The sequence below is a fragment of the Acomys minous genome (assembly GCF_964271855.1).
Source record: "Acomys minous genome assembly, chromosome: 16".
NCBI lineage: Eukaryota > Metazoa > Chordata > Mammalia > Rodentia > Muridae > Acomys > Acomys minous.
Genome location: NC_140498.1, coordinates 829171 through 844354, shown reverse-complemented (window position 1 = coordinate 844354; position 15184 = coordinate 829171). Strand labels below are relative to the sequence as shown.

The 15184-nt window shown below is 52.8% G+C and overlaps 1 protein-coding gene across 5 annotated transcripts in view; it reads left to right on the top strand.

The window, feature by feature from the left end:
* The first annotated feature begins 3777 nt into the window (after positions 1-3777).
* The window catches only part of WSCD1 (WSC domain containing 1), a 50746-nt gene continuing 39339 nt past the window's right edge, over positions 3778-15184 (top strand). The window contains exons 1-2 of one of the 5 annotated variants that reach the window (XM_084763323.1): positions 3778-3910; positions 13844-14527. In XM_084763323.1, the coding sequence (XP_084619449.1) occupies positions 14110-14527 (418 nt within the window). In that variant the 5' untranslated portion in view covers positions 3778-3910; positions 13844-14109. Of the gene's footprint in view, positions 3911-4166; positions 4186-4766; positions 5161-13566; positions 13586-13843; positions 14528-15184 lie in introns of those variants that run through there. The other 4 variants (XM_084763324.1, XM_084763325.1, XM_084763322.1 and 1 more) reach the window with 4 other exon arrangements.

Below are 15184 nucleotides of genomic sequence, written 5' to 3'. Positions count from 1 at the left end.
AAGCAAATAAATACCCACAGCCCAGCAAAGTGCTGAATCCAGCCTCAAGTCTCACTGTATACACAGACAGGAGGCATTCATGGCACCATGCAAAAAAAAAAAAAAAAAAAAAAAAAAAAAAAAAAAAAAAAAGAGGAAGGAGAAAGAAACTGTGTCTTTTCTTCGGAGATGTTACCAAAGATTCTCTCCATCCCTGAAGGCCACATCCTCAGAAAATGTACAGGAGTGAAAAGTAACCTTCACAAGCTACTTGGGGGATTATCAACCCCCACAGGACCCTAAAGGCCAGGGCAATTGAGCAACCGCTGAGTGGGTAAAAAGGAAAACACTCAGGCACAGGTGCTCAAAAGTGTGGATAGGCACTGGCTTCCTCATTTTGGCATAGCCTCCTCCCCGACAGTGGACACCACAGAGTGAGCCACCACCTTTTCTCCAGGGTCTTCATGGTGGTTGGTTGATTCTAGCAGCCAATCACAAGATGGCTAGGGACCAACAGGGATGTCTGCAGTCAGAATGAGAGTAAGCAGTTTCTTGAGTTCTTCAGAAGAAATACAGCATCTATTAGGAACCTGCCAGGGTTCATAGGAAATGTCATGTTAGACACACTGAGCCTTAGAAGTTGATGATGCTTCAGACGGGGGTGGTGGCTTATCTTGTTGCTAAGACAAAAGTATGGAGCAAAAGAAACTCAAGGGGGAAAAAGGGGGTTATTTTAGCTCACAGTTTCAATGCACCATTCAGTGGTGAAGAAGCCATGGCAACAGTAACCTGAGGCAGATGGACACATTGTATCTGCGTTAGGTTAGCAGAGCGCACTGAATACAGAGCTTAGCTCGCTCCCTCCTTTCTGTATGCCTGTTGTGGCTGGCAGAATGCCATCACCCACACTCAGTGTGTCTTCTCATCTCAAGCTAATCTTGATAATTCTTCACAGCCAGGGCCAGAGACTAGCCTCATCTAGACAACTCTTTACAGGTCTGCCCAGAGACTTGTCTCCTGGGTGATCAAATCTTCTCAAACTTACAGTGTTAACCATCAGACTGGGTCACACCTGTAACCTTTGCACAGTGGTTCTCAATATTCCTAATGCCCTGACCCTTTAACACAGTTAGTTCCTCATGTGTGGTGTGACCCTCGCCCCGCCCCCCCCCCCCCCGCAACCATAAAATGATTTCATTGCTACTTCATAACCAAAACTTTGTTACTGTTATGAATCATAATGTAAATATCTGATAAATGCAGTTATCTGATAGGCAACCCCTGTGAAAGGGTGATTCTACCCTCAAACACTGCCTTGGCATTTGGGAGGCTGAGGGCAAGAGGACTGCTGGTGAATTCAAGTCTAGTTTGGGTTATAGAGCGAGATCCAAACTAGTCTGTCATATGAAGTAAAACTGTCTCAAAAGCAAAATGGATGGATGAATGAGTAAATGAATGAATAAAGCATAATGAATATTGAGTGATATATGAATATATGAATGGATATTGTGGGTTTACTAAAGATTATTCACCGAATAGCTCTATATGAGAGAAATTCCTCCTAGCTCTCTGGGGGCTAAAGTTATAGCAGTGGGGCCTGTAAAGCATAAAAAAAAAAAAAAAAAAAAAAAAAAAAAAGACAATGAGCCAGCAAAGATGCAAGGCAAAGGTAGTGGTCAATCTTAGGAGGACTGGGAAGTGGACAGTGGGTGGACCCTCGAGGTGACTTCCCTGCTGGATAGGCCTCCTGGGCAACGTGCCATTTGCAGAGTGAGCAAACACTACCTGGTGGACCTGGAGAACACTGAGCAGCGTGTGGTATTTCTGGTCATCGGGAAAAGCCCCTGCATGAAATACTTACAAAAACAGATTACATGCTGTGTCTGGTGCTGTTTTGTTTACACACATACTGGCCCAAATTTTGGGTTTGATTCCTTGTCCAGCTGTCCATGCCGGATGCTTCTTTAGTGAACTGGCTCAATGGTCTCCAGTGTTCAACAAGATTCTAACACAGGATGGGGAGTCTTTCTCAGTGAGTAAAAGGAAACACAATGTGACAGGAAAAAGGAAGGGAGGGCAGGGCAGGGAAAGGAAAGGAAAGAGAGGGAAGGGAAGGGAAGAGGAGAGGAGGGGAGGGGAGGGGAGGGGAGGGGAGGGGAAAGGGAAGGAAGGGTACCGAAAGGGAGAGAGAGGGAGAGGGAATGGGGAGAGGGAAAATCCAGGAAATGGTGTTAAGTCAGCAGGCGATACATACCCTTGGGATCTAATGATAAAGTCCACAAAGAAGAGCAGATGGAGTGAACAGGCAGAGAGACAGGAGTAGGGTGAGCTGAGACCATTTTAATCCTCAGCCTCAGCCTCCCAGGGGAATCAGGGTGAACTCAGGAATAGCTGGGTCTGTGTCAACACTGTGGTGGGACCACCATAGACGTCCTTGAGACACCAGGGTGTCTTTGCCATATGGGGACAGGCGATAGGGAGACATATCAGTGGGTCTTAGCTATATGGAAAGAAGATCTGGGCAGGAGGAGGGGCTTGGCATGGTTTGAAAGGAACTCTGCTATCAGGCCTGTCCAAGCTGGCTCCTTGTACCCTTATCTGCAGCCAGTGCTAAGGAGGAGCGCTTCGTCCCAGCACAGAAATACTCCTGTCCATTTTGATGCCCACACTGCCTTTCCCACGCCCTTCTCAGCTAACTACTCAACGGGTTTCTCTGTGCGCCTCCTTTCTCTGTGTCAGAGCTGGCAGGCAATCCTACCTGTCTCGTCACACGGAGACCAGGGGTGTGCTTCCTGGAGTGCTGCGCATTGCAGGTGCAGTCAGACAGAAACATCTTACCTCAGCGTCCCCTCCATCCTTCATAATACTCCTCACAGACAACTCAGTTCCATGTCTCAGTGGTTGCTGCTAGAGGTGGCATTGCTTCCCAAGTGCAGCTGCAGGGGAGTGCCTGGAATTCTGAGGAGCTGGTCTGGGGGGTCCCCAGGGCTGTCCTCGCTGCAACCTGTGGGCGATCGGCTCCCTTTCTGCATCAGGAACTTCTTCTTTGAAGTGGATGCATATGAAAGCAGTTTATCTTAACTACATTGGTTGTTTTCTTTTGTTTTATTTTTGTGTAGCCTTGGCAGTCCTGGGCTTGGTGTGTAGACCAGGCTGGCCTTGAACTCACAGAGATCAGCCTGCCTCTGCCTCTGCCTCCCTGATTGCTGCTACCACTCCTGGCTTATCTTAACAATTAAGTGAGACAAAGGATATAAGAGGAATATGGGTGGCTTCACAGGCCTAAGGCCTGGGCAAGACACAAGAATCTGAGCTCCCCGGTGACCCTGAACTTTGTTTTAAAATTATATCTTTGTGTCTTGAAGTTCTAATAATTATTTTTAGCACAGAGCCCACACTTTCCTTTTGCACTGGACCCTATAAATTATGTAGTTAATCCCAGAGAGGGTTTAAACACAAACAACGTTGTAAGAGGGCACAGCCGAGAGTTACTGATGATAACCGTTATTAAAGGGTGGCGAGGGAACTTTCTTTGCGATCCCTGAATGCTAAGATAGCACAGAATTCCTCCCTCCCTGTGCCCTTACCTGAGACTCCCAGGGCTCCAGACCCAAGGTTTTTCTGTGTGAACTTCAGCCAGATCTTTCTTCCTCAGGGTGTGCTGCCACTGCGCTGCCAGCAGCTTTCTTCTTGTCCCCCCTAAGCCCCTCTGAAGCCCTGCACCTGTTGAAAGTGCACTTCTCTGAGTGGCTGAGCAGCTCTGCCCCTAGCGGAAGTTGGAAGTATGGAACTTCCATTCAGGAAGTCGGTTCTTAGAGCCACTGCCACCTGCTCCTGCTGCCTCCTCTAATCCCGTCCTCAACCCCCAGGAGCCTCTCAGCTGTCAGTCCTGGGTGAGAACTGGGCCCGCTGTTGTTCCTGGCAGAGCAAGGTAGATGCTGTGACTTGGGGGCTTGGCGAGGGGGAGTGGGGCTTCTCAGTGGGGTAAGCCTTTAAGGTTAGGTCCAGCCTTTATGCAAAGAAGCTCTACATGTATAGGCTGTTTTCTCAATCTCTGTGGGAGTCTCTATTTTTGTCTCACTGCCCCCCACCCCGTCTGTCTGTCTGTCTGTCTACACACTATATCAAGAAGCACGTCTGTCACCGTATGTCAGTGTGGGCAGGGTGATAAGCTGCTCGCAGAACTCCGATGTGTAAGGAGATGGTGTGAGTATCTTTGCCATTAGGGTTGTCATTCTGTGGTACTGTCTCAAAGTGTGTGTGTGTGTGTGTGTGTGTGTGTGTGTGTTTCTAGCAAGTGCTTCTTTCTGAGTGGATCTGTGACACGGTGGGTGAGGTAAATGAGCCTAGCTCTGTATGGGACAGTAATACAGTGTTTGTCTGGGTGTTTACATTAGAGTGGTACAGACTGCGTGGTTGTGTATGTGTGTGCACCTGTCGGTATCCTAGCTTGTTTCTGAGTGAGTGGGGCAGAGCCCACAGAGTGTGTGAGTGTGGGTGTCTGGTGATTCAGTGTGTATTTGTATCAGACACTGTGTGTCTGCCACCACTGTCTGCATCTGAGCGTGGCGGCGTCTTGTGAGTGGCAGTGCCCAGTGTATTCCTGTGTGCTTCTGGTGTGAGCACCATGGTGCATGCTAGAGCCAGCTAGGCTGCAGTGCTAGGCTGCATCAGAGTGGTGTCAGCGGCTTGGCTTGGCGGCGGTGGGTAGCGCGTGTGATCCCGCGGTGTGTGCGCTGTCTCACAAGCCAAGACAGATCAATCACAGCCACTCCCACCCCCAACCCCACCGCACCCCGCTACAAAGCCAAGCCGCCGCGACCCTTCCAGGGAGCCAAAGCCAAACAGCGAGGGGTGCGCGGGAGCCTCTAGGACCCGGCGGAGGCCGGCCGCTGTCCCCGGGCCGCGCGAGTGAGCATGTGCAGACTGGGCGCCCGCTCGCCCGCTCCGCGCCCGCCGCCCGCTGCACTCTGCGCCCGCGGCTCCGCTCGGCGCCCGCCCGCCCCGCCACTGCTCGGTGCGGAAACCCGCAGCCTGAGGGAGCTGCGTGGTGCGGGCCTGCTAACGTGGGTGCACTTGCCACCGGCTCCGGGGGAGAGCGGGTGTCTGAGCTCCGGGCACTGCGGGGCTGCGGGCTCGGTGCCCCGGAAGGCGGGTGCCCTAGCCAGACGCGATCGCGAGGTGAGTCCTGTCTTCGGGGTCCCCCAGCCAGTAACCTGGCACGAGCTGCGAGCCAGATCTACCCTCGCCGCGAGCAAATAAGTTTGTGTAGACGCGACAGGGAGCGCGCGGGGCTGCACCTGCTGGGGTCTAGGGCGCACCGGTGGGGCTCCTTCCTGGGGCCAGGCGCTGGGCACTCCGGGACTCTGGCGGATGTGTGGGGAGCATCTCGCCACGTCTGGGCTTAGCTGAGGGTGCACAGGCAGTTACACCAGCCTCTTCTACTCCAGGAGGCCGGGGACAACGAGTCCAAGTCCCCGGCCGGGCTGAAAGCAAGATTTGGGGTGCGTACCGCCTTCCTCCTAGGTAGAGAGAGACATTTACCAGGAGACCAGGAGCTGCTCCCCCTCTCCCGGTCCGTTCCCTAGCCAGGCTTCCGGTCAGTGGAAGGTTTTCTCCGTCTCTTGGTGAACTTGAACACCGGCAGAGGCAAAACCGAAACGTATGTATTTTGTTGGGAGAATTACCCGGTGTCGCGCTTTGCATCATCCTAAGGTGTGGATGGAGAGTCGTAGCTGGATGCTGTGTTGTGGTGTTTTTTCTTTGCTAGTCAGAAGGGTCCCTGGCTCGGTCAGCCGCTTCAGGGTAGCCTGTGTAACTGCTTCCCTGGGTGTCTGTGCCCTGCTGATGGCACTTAGTTCTAACAGCTAGTCAATAGGAAGTCAGAACGCTGAGAGGACCTCTGCCCCGTTGGCTTATCGGCAGACTGGCAGTTTCCAACCCCCACAAGCCCTACCCTGCGACCCAGCCCTGATGCTCCATCGCAGACTACTTTCCAGACAGAATGGACAAACTCGGAACTCTGTTGGACTTTTGTCACCCTATCTCTCTCCCGTTACTGGGACAGCATGTTTAGGGAGACCCCCCTCAGACCAGCTTTTATGGGGACCCATAGGTGGGATCAAGATCACAGCATCAAACACAGGAAGTGAGGGCTGTAGGGACTGAAAGAATTCGAGAAGGCTAGTGCTTGGTGGTCCTTCTGTCTACATTTTCCCATTTGTTAGCTACCCAACTTAATGGCTTCAAGTGCTGGGCTGAGAGCTGGGGAGAGCTTCCTTGCTGTAGGAGCAGGTTCTGTTTCTTCCAAGCATGACCTCCTACCACACATATCACATTGGCTTAGCTGAAATCCCCTAAGAAGATGCCTGTGGGGAGAGGCTGCCGGGCCCCTAGATTCTGTGATGAGCAAGATATCTCGCTAGCAGTGGTTCAAGGCAGCTGGCCAGCTGCTGAGCTGGGGGTTGTGGGAGCAGCTGTCTCTTTATCTTCCTGACATCATACCTGCCCCCAGCCACCCCAGAATTGTTCCCATAGAGATTTAGAAGGAACTTATCTTGGGGTGAAGGGATCTTTTTGTCAGTGACCCCTGAAGTCCCAGCGTGGACAGTACTGCCCCATGTCCTGACCAGAGGTGGAGAGCAACTTGGATTTAGACGGAAGATGGGACACCTGTCTTTTTCTCCTATCTGCCTCCCCCCAGCAGAGGGCACGTTCCAAGCCATCATTTGGCCCTCTGCTAAATGTGAGCCTCGGCCTGGCCAGTTAGTTCAGTGAGTCTCATGGGTGGTTCCTGTAGAGTCACTGCTTAGAACCTGGAAACCCACAGCCTCCAGGGTTGCTGAGCCATGTGCCAGCAGAGGCCTCTTTGCAGACACTCCCAGCTTGCACGCCCAGACACTCCCAGCTTGCACGCCCATCTGGCTCCTTCCTGGCCAGTCTCCCTGAGGTCAGCTCCCTGTGAAATCAAAACCAAGTATTTGGGGGGCAGAGGGAGGCGGTGCAGCTCGGCATTTAAAACTTGGGGATCTGTGTCCATACGACATGACTGGCATACTCACGAGGTGGGGGTCCTAGTATCTGATCCCAGGCTGGTCTGGAGGTCAGCCCTGCTTATTTGGGGCACATGACCTGATCGCTGTCTGGACCTCTTAATCTTACTTTCTCCCTCTCTTCCCTAATTTCTCCACATCTTGACTTTAATAAGCACCACGTCGACCTGTATCTAAAACACTCTCCCTGTGTGTGCCTGTAAGGGGCTGTAGTCAGAGAGGAACTTTACACATGTAGCGCCTTCCAGTAGGGATAGGAGAAGGGGATGGCTGTTGGGCTGGCGTAATCTTGCAGATCATACAGTGCTGTGTGCCTCTTTTGTAGCTATTAAGGTTCCTCGCCTCCACTGGGATGTGGTGAGTGAGGACAGGGGTGTGCAAGGTGTCTTGGGCCATCTCTCATAGCTTGAGGAGCAGGAAAGGAGGCGGAGAAAGGCAGGGATAACTGACTCACCTGCCCAGACTTAGCCAAGTCCCTCAAAGCTGTTGTAACGCCCATGTAACCTGTCACCTTCTGTGTGAGGCCAGAGACCACCTCAGGGACTCGCCATCAGTGGGAGAAGCACAGGGACAGATGAACAAATGAGGGGGCTGAGTTGAAGGGGTTGTGATTGGATGTGATACATGGGGCTGGACCCCGGGTCAACCAAACAGAAAGGGAAAGAAATCTCCACTGCATATGGACGTCACTCCAGCACAGTGCACAGCAGGATCCTCGCCTGATATCGGGGAGATGAAGGCCGGCCGTGTGACGGGGCAAGTGATGATGTGCACTTGGAATCAGGAAGCTGGGGCTCTGCCTGGCATTATCTCTTTATCTCTGTTCAAGATAATGACTCAAAGCAATGAGCCTGTGGGAAGATCACGTGCTTATCTGCTAACTCATTACACACACTTGGTCGTATCTGGAAGCACCTGTAACCTCTCTGGTGACATCTAAAGGTTTACTGTTCATGCGAACTTCAGCCGTGAGCCTGCTGAAGGTTGCATGCCCCATTTGCATCAAGTGGAGTTCTGGCCTTAGTAATGCTGTCTTTGGTGTTTGTGATTGACAAGTCATAATTGTGTATTTTAACAGGCTGCCATGTGATATTGGACCTATGTGTATAATGTGAAATGAATGAGCTAATTATTATGTTTTATACTTTTTAAAAGAGACTTTGAATGTGGGTGTGGAGTGTGTGTGTGCATACCTGTGTGTGTGCACATCTGTATGTGCATCACCTGCAGAGACCAGAAGTCCACCCCGGGTGTTTTTCTCTGTTGTTCTTCACATCATTATTGTTGTTTGGGTTTTGTTTCACTTGAGACAGGCTCTTGCTACTTAACCCTGGCTGGCTGGAGCTCATTTTGCAGTCCAGGCTAGCCTCTGCCCTCCAGAGTGGTGAGATTAAAGGCATGTATCACCATGGCTGGCTGCTTCAGCTCTACTGTCTGGTCAGCAAGTCTCTGAGTTCTGCCTGAGTTCCCCACCTCATCAACATTGAGGTTATGGACACGCTACCCAGCCTGGCTTTTGCCTGGGTGCTGGGCATCTGAACTCGGGATCTCACATTTGCCCAGGGAGAGTTTTGCTCACTGAGCTATCTCCCCACGCCCCTAGAAGCATTTCTGTTTGAATTTTTTTTCTTTTTGAGTTTTGAAGTTTTGCCTCTCCAAAGATGGAGTCTTTACCCCCATTCCTGCAAGGACCCAGCAGGTTTGTACTTTGTGGGTACCTTGCCCCTCTCCCTTTCCAGCCTCAGTCCAGGAGGGCGGGCGACCCTGGAGTGAAGGCGATATTCCAAGAAGCGTCAGAGATGTTGACTGTGCCTGGGAGTGGCTTGCAGGCTGGGAGAAGATGTGGTGATGTTAACAAGCAGCTGGACTCAAAAGTAGAAACCACTCCCAGCCACCACGGGTCACTGTGCATCCAATCCCTCTGTCCATGCTCCAGGAGTTAAGGAGGCTCTATGGATGAAGTGTTATTGGCTTGAGCCTTGAGGGCGGGAAAGCATTTCACGCTTGTGAGTTGGACAGGGCATCCCTGGCTGGCTGAAGTACATGCAACCACAAGGAGGCTCAAAGCATCTCTTACTGGCCAGGAACAATGGTTGGGACACAGGGCTTTGTAATAAATGGTCTTAAGGAGGGGGCTAGAAGTGATACCAAGACAGGACACTGACCATGGAGGAGTTTGGACCAGTTCCTCCATGCCCTGGGGCTCCTGCAAGCTGGAGCATCGCTAATGCCATGCACTAGGATACCTGCTTTCTTGGGGTTCAGGGAGGACAAGGTCCTTGAGAGAGGGATGGGGTTCAGATGACTGGCATTGAGGAGAGCAGCAGAGGACGGAGAAGGTGAAACGACGGGTGGGAGAACGCTGGAGCCCAGCCTCATTTACAGCTTCACTGAGGTCCCAAAGCACAGAGCCACTAGCTTCTAGTTTGTCAGGGACCTGGGACTCTGAGCAGCTGGGGCATGGGTCCTCGTCTTGATTAGGGAGTAGCCTTCTGAAACCACCAACCCCTCCGCCCCACCCCCTAACCCCCGTGCTTTATCCCTCGGATGCTGCCCTATGTGCGCACAGCTTTGAGTCACCCTTTCCTGGTGGCCACAGTGGCTAAGATCCATGTGGGGTGCACTGGTCACTTGCTTTCCCACTAAGACCTTTCATCTCTAGCCAGAGGGCAGAAGGGAGGTGGAGTCACGTGACTGAACCCTGGGAGCCAGTACTGGCCGGCCTTGGTGATCCCTTCCTCTCCTGTCTTTTGCTTTCCTCTTTTTGCTGCCACTCCTAGGGCTCCGACCCCAACCTAGTCCATAGGTAGGTGCCACCTGCTCTCTTCCGGAGCCCAGGTTTTCTGAGTTCCCCCTCTCTGAGACTCCTAGAAGCCACCTCTCCTTCCTGGGTTGGGGGGGGGGTGGGAATCTCAGGAACTCCTTCCCTAGGCTCTAAAGTAATTCCACTGAGCGAGGTGGCAGACAGGCGTTTGTCCAAGTGGGGCAGAACATCAAATGGAGGTTCAGGGAGGGGAGGGTGCTCAACAGACCCTTCACCCAAAGTACTCCTTGGCTTGCAAATCAGGGAAAGCAACTGTGAATCAAGCCCGGGAAGTGAGGGTGGGGTTATTGGAGATTTCCAGTAGAGGGGAAAGAGTTCAAAGGCAGCCTTCCAGCCTTCTCATGGCAGTGACTATTAGGTCTGGTTCTGGAAAAGCCAAAACAGGAGGAGCTTCTGCCTGGCATAGTTTCAGACCTGTGATGGAGACCCACTAAAAATTTAAGACTAAATCTTGCTGTGTGCAGAGCCAGAACTTCAGTGAGGAGAGGTGTGGGGAGCTGATGGCCTTAGGATGGCTCCAGGAACAGATGGTCTCGGTGCGATCAACTAACCAGATCAACTAGTCAGGTATGAGGACAGTTCTCCACTGATAGGAAGCAGGGCCTTCTGCCTCCCATGAGGATCGAGGGGCCCCCGAGAGGTGCACAGTCCATCTAACCTATTTATTCACACTGCAGGCACTTAATAAATGGTGTCGTAGAAAATTAAGCAGTTGCCAACAGCAGTTAGATCAACTTCATGCAGGAGGAGGCTGTCCTGGGAGTAGGAGGCTGGGAGGGAAGGAGACAGTCTCCTAGGAACACCTGCTGTGGGCCTGTCCTCGCTGGATCATCTCCCATGCTCCTCTCTGGTATTCGTAACAGATGTGTGCCATAGTCCAGGCAATCAGTCTGTGGAGCTGTAACCATTCCCAGCCATTCACAGGCATGGGGGCCTGAGGCTCTGCCCTGGGATTAGGTTTGCTATAGGAGTGCCTGATGGCTTTGGGGTACAGTGGGTCAGCCAAGTCTTACACCTCTAAGCTTGCTTGTGAGCCGCATGCATGCTACAAGTCTCCCTGTCTCTGGCTCGGCTACTCTCAAGTTAACAAGTTCTCGCTGTTGCTACAAAACTAGCTATATGCTGGGATCTGGGGATCTGGAGAACGGTCAGGTATGATCTGTGAGCTCATCAACCAGACAGGTGGAGGTGGGCGCTCAGCAGAGTCTGGTGGAGGGCCAGGGCGGGCTTTAAGTGTGGCCCCCTGCCACTCTCACTCAGGAATCAGCTTTGCCTTCTTAAGACGTCAGAGTAAAAGCCTGGCCTGCGTGTGACTGTCAACGCCACGCCGATTAGAAAGACCACTTCTGGAATGGGCCTCGGGGGGGGGGGGGGAGCTGTCGGAGGACTTGAGGGGCCTTGGAGAGCTTAGGTAAGTTTGAATCCTGATGGCTTGATGCTGGCATCTCCCCTTCCCCCCATCCCCCACCCCACTTGTCTCATGTATGTGGATCTACTCTGTCACATAAGCTGGAAGTCACAGCACACCTTGGTTGCAGGGGTGGGACTGTCACCCACCTGCCTGTTCTATCGCACCAGAAACTTCCTTTCCACCGTAGATGTGTCACCTTTTGCCTGTTATTTCAGTTTTCTGGATTTTACACCAGTAGGATGCTAACCTTCTGTATCCAGAACCCTTTCACAAACGTACCTGGGAACCTTCTTAATAGCACAGAAAAGACCCAGTGTTTAAGTGTCCCTGATAATCCACACGTGCGCGTTACACGTCAGCTCTGTGATGCTGAGACCATTGGCTGAGCACATGTTTCCCAGCATCTCTGCAATTCAGGCTTCCTCCCACCTATGGATGAATGGGGTTTGAAGTTTGGCTGCTCTCAGACTCCTCTGGAGCAAGCTTCTGCTGTCAGGGTTCTCCTATCCACTTAGCCGTCCTTTCATTCATTTAAAAAAAAGAAAAAAAAACTCTTTTCTGGCAAAGACGACTGAGGTGTCACTTTGTGCCAGGCTTCACGCTGGGGGACCGTGACAAAAGTGAATAGAGGATGGCATCTACTCGGGTTGATCAGTGTTCTTTGGAGATGATCGAAAAGTAGATAGACAATGCTAATCGTGCCAGAGTGGTGCATGCTGGGATAGGCTTTGCACAGGCTGTTAGGGGGCCAGGGAGTCTGTCTATCTCTGTGGGTGGATGTGACAAGGGAAAGCTCGGAGGAAGTGACATTTATGCTAAGCCTTAGGAGTCACACACAGAGTCACCAGGAAGAGGGAAGACACAGAAGCTGACACGCTACGAACGCAGGAGGCCCTGCCGCTATCATAGGACACGTGTGTGCGAGCATGCTAGAGACACTGAGGCTTAGAGGATGCGCTTCGATGTGCTGGAGACCTTGTGTGACATGCTAAGGAGCTTGCAGTTTATCCCCAAGCTCTGGGGAGCTATTGAAAGGAGGTTTTAAGCAGGCGAACACCAACTATGATCAAATTCGCGTGTTAAGGAGGCTCACCCTGGTAGCCTGAGCGCTGTGGATTGGAGAAGCCCAGGACGGGGGCAGACAGATCAGTCCGGATTTCGTGGGATTTTCTCTGTGGTTTTACAAATCTGAGGGTGGCAGGGGTGGGTCTGGCGACACACCAGCTTAGACAGAAAGGAAAGGCTCTGAGACCATCTGCAAAGGCTTCTCCGTTCAGCTGGATTCCACCGTCACTTGCTGGTGAGGACCTGTGTTACCCTAGCCTTCTGGAGGCTTCAGACCTCCTAGCTCTCAGAACTTAATCCGGAGGGCCCAGGCTGGTCTGGACCCCCTTTGGATGGTCTCCTGGGCCCCCAGTCATCTTGCAGCCTGGAATGCTGGGCCCCGGAGCCAAAACATTGTCTTTCTTCTCACACCCAGCAGGCCGTGTCTGTGCACAGAACAGCCATTGAAGCACTGCCCTCACCATGTTAGTTACGGCCAGCGGCTTAGTCACGCTTCCAGGGGCCTTTCTTCTGGGACAAGCCTGCCCTTGTGCTCAGGGCCCTCCTCACACAGCAGCCGAGCTCCTGGCAGCTGCAGAGCCCCCACCAGCCCCAATAGCTGCTTTTGAGATGCCGCCGATGGAAGCCACAGCTTAACACGAGCAACCATGGCCTAGCCAGTGAAGGGCGCCATGCAAGCCTGCCCAGCACACCTTCCCTCTTCTCCATGTCAGCTCCCCCAGCCTCCTGGTGCTGTCCCGACACCCTGGCAGGAAGTCCACGGAAATCCCTCCCTCCCTTGGGCCTCTGTCTTAGAGTCAGTGACCAACCAACCTCTGTAGAAGCTGCTCCTGGAATACAGATCACAGCTTCACTGCCTCACAGGGTGGCAGCTCATTGTGTGCATGTATTAAGCGCCTTCAGTCTACACCGGCCTGTGCAGGGCACACTTGGCGTTACAGTAAAACTGTGCTTCAGGCTGGGCTGTGTTGTAGTTGGGAAAACAGATCTGCAAAGAGGCTTTGGAATGATTGGTCCTTGTGTTTGCCAGCTGTGGAGTTTCAGGAAATTACTTTTGCTCTCTTTTGCTCGTCTGCGTAGTGAGGACAAGACAGTATCTAGCTCATTAGATCGGTGGGAGTAAAAATGAGGTGGCGGCATAACTCATCTTGATGACCGTGTGAGACTACCGGGGGCTCAGTGGAAGCCACGGCCACTCGCCTTCCTCCTGCTTATCGCTGTTGCCGTTACTGGGCAACTCATCTTGATGACCGTGTGAGACGTTACAAGACCTTCACTGCCACTGTCCAAAACAGTAGCACCCTCAGGTCACGGATGAGGAAGCCCAGAGAGGTTCAGCAACTTCCCCAGTGTCACACAGCTGGCCAGCAGCAGAGCTGGAATCTGTGTCCTTTGCCCAGTGTTCCTGAGTCATTTGTCCAGTTGGAAAATAAGGCTGTGGGGAGTACCCTGGCCCAGGAGGGGGCAGTGGATCCTATATTGCATCTTAATGTTATTTCTCCACTTTTCTAGGTTCCTGAGACTGAAGACTGCCAGGAGAGCTGAGGGATGGGGGAGATGGTAACCCCCGGGCAGAAGCTACCAACAAGGAGCTTGCCACTGCTGGAGAGAAGTGATGGTGACATTTGAAACCCACAGGGACAGCAGTCCACAAGTGTGCTGACAGGTGTCAGGAGCCAGGATGTTGGGATAACGTTTCTAGAGGCCCTGGCGTCCCTCCTGCCCAGGTGCTAGGAGCCGTCCCCAGGCTCCACCTGGGAGCCCTGCTGCCCAGGGGCATGGCCAAACCTTTCTTCAGACTCCAGAAGTTTCTCCGCAGAACACAGTTCCTACTGCTCTTCCTCACGGCTGCCTACCTGATGACCGGCAGCCTGCTGCTCCTGCAGCGGGCCAGAGTGGCCCTCCCACAGGCCCTCCGGGCTCCTGGCAGCCTACAGGCCTTGCCAGTGGCCACTGTAGCACTGGGTGTGGGCCTGCTGGACGGCAGGAGCCTTCATGATCCCCACAGTAGCCCTGACCTATTACTTGATGTGGACGCACTAAGGAGTCCTCTGGCCCGACTTCCACCTGGAATCCGCTGGCCCCGGAGGAACCGCAGCTCACTGCGGCGGCGCTGGCTACACCACCTCACAAGTGACCCCCAGGGGCCATCCACCCTGGGCACCGAGGCCCCTGGACCGGCGAGCCACAGCCGAGGTAAGTGCTCCACCGTTGCCACGAGCCCTTTTCGCGGTTACGTGTATCGTCCCATTCCTTGTCCCCATGGCAGGTGAGAGGTGTGATATTGACCCCTAGAGCTCAGACTTTGATCTTGGCTCAGTCATACCTTCCTGGGTGACACCGCAGGGATATTGTGCAGACGTTTTGGAATGGCTTTGAGCAGTGTCATGGGGTGTCCTGGGGCAGCAGTAGCTGCTGTCTTTGGACTGGTGAGCAGCAAGCACAGTCTCAGCTCCTCACACATCTAATGAGGCAGATGCTCCTACTTTGGTTGCTGCCAGTCCCCTTATCTACTCCAGAGCAGGGGCCCTTCCTAATGCTGTGACCCTTTAATACAGTTCCCCATGTTGTGGTGACCCCTGACCATAGAATTGTTTTCATTGCTACTTCATTACTGTGATTTTACCACTGTTATATCAATGGTAATGTAAATATCTGATATGCAGGCTATCTGACATGTGACCCTGTGAAAGGGTCATTTGACCCCCCCCCCCAAGGGGTTTCGACCCACAGAGGTTGAGAACCACTGCTCTAGGCCATCCTGGTTGCCTCATAAGCCAAGCGCCTCCGCTAGGCAAGGGTTCCTCACGAATTGCTTGGCTCTCTAACTGGAAGCTCTTATTGCTTACAGCA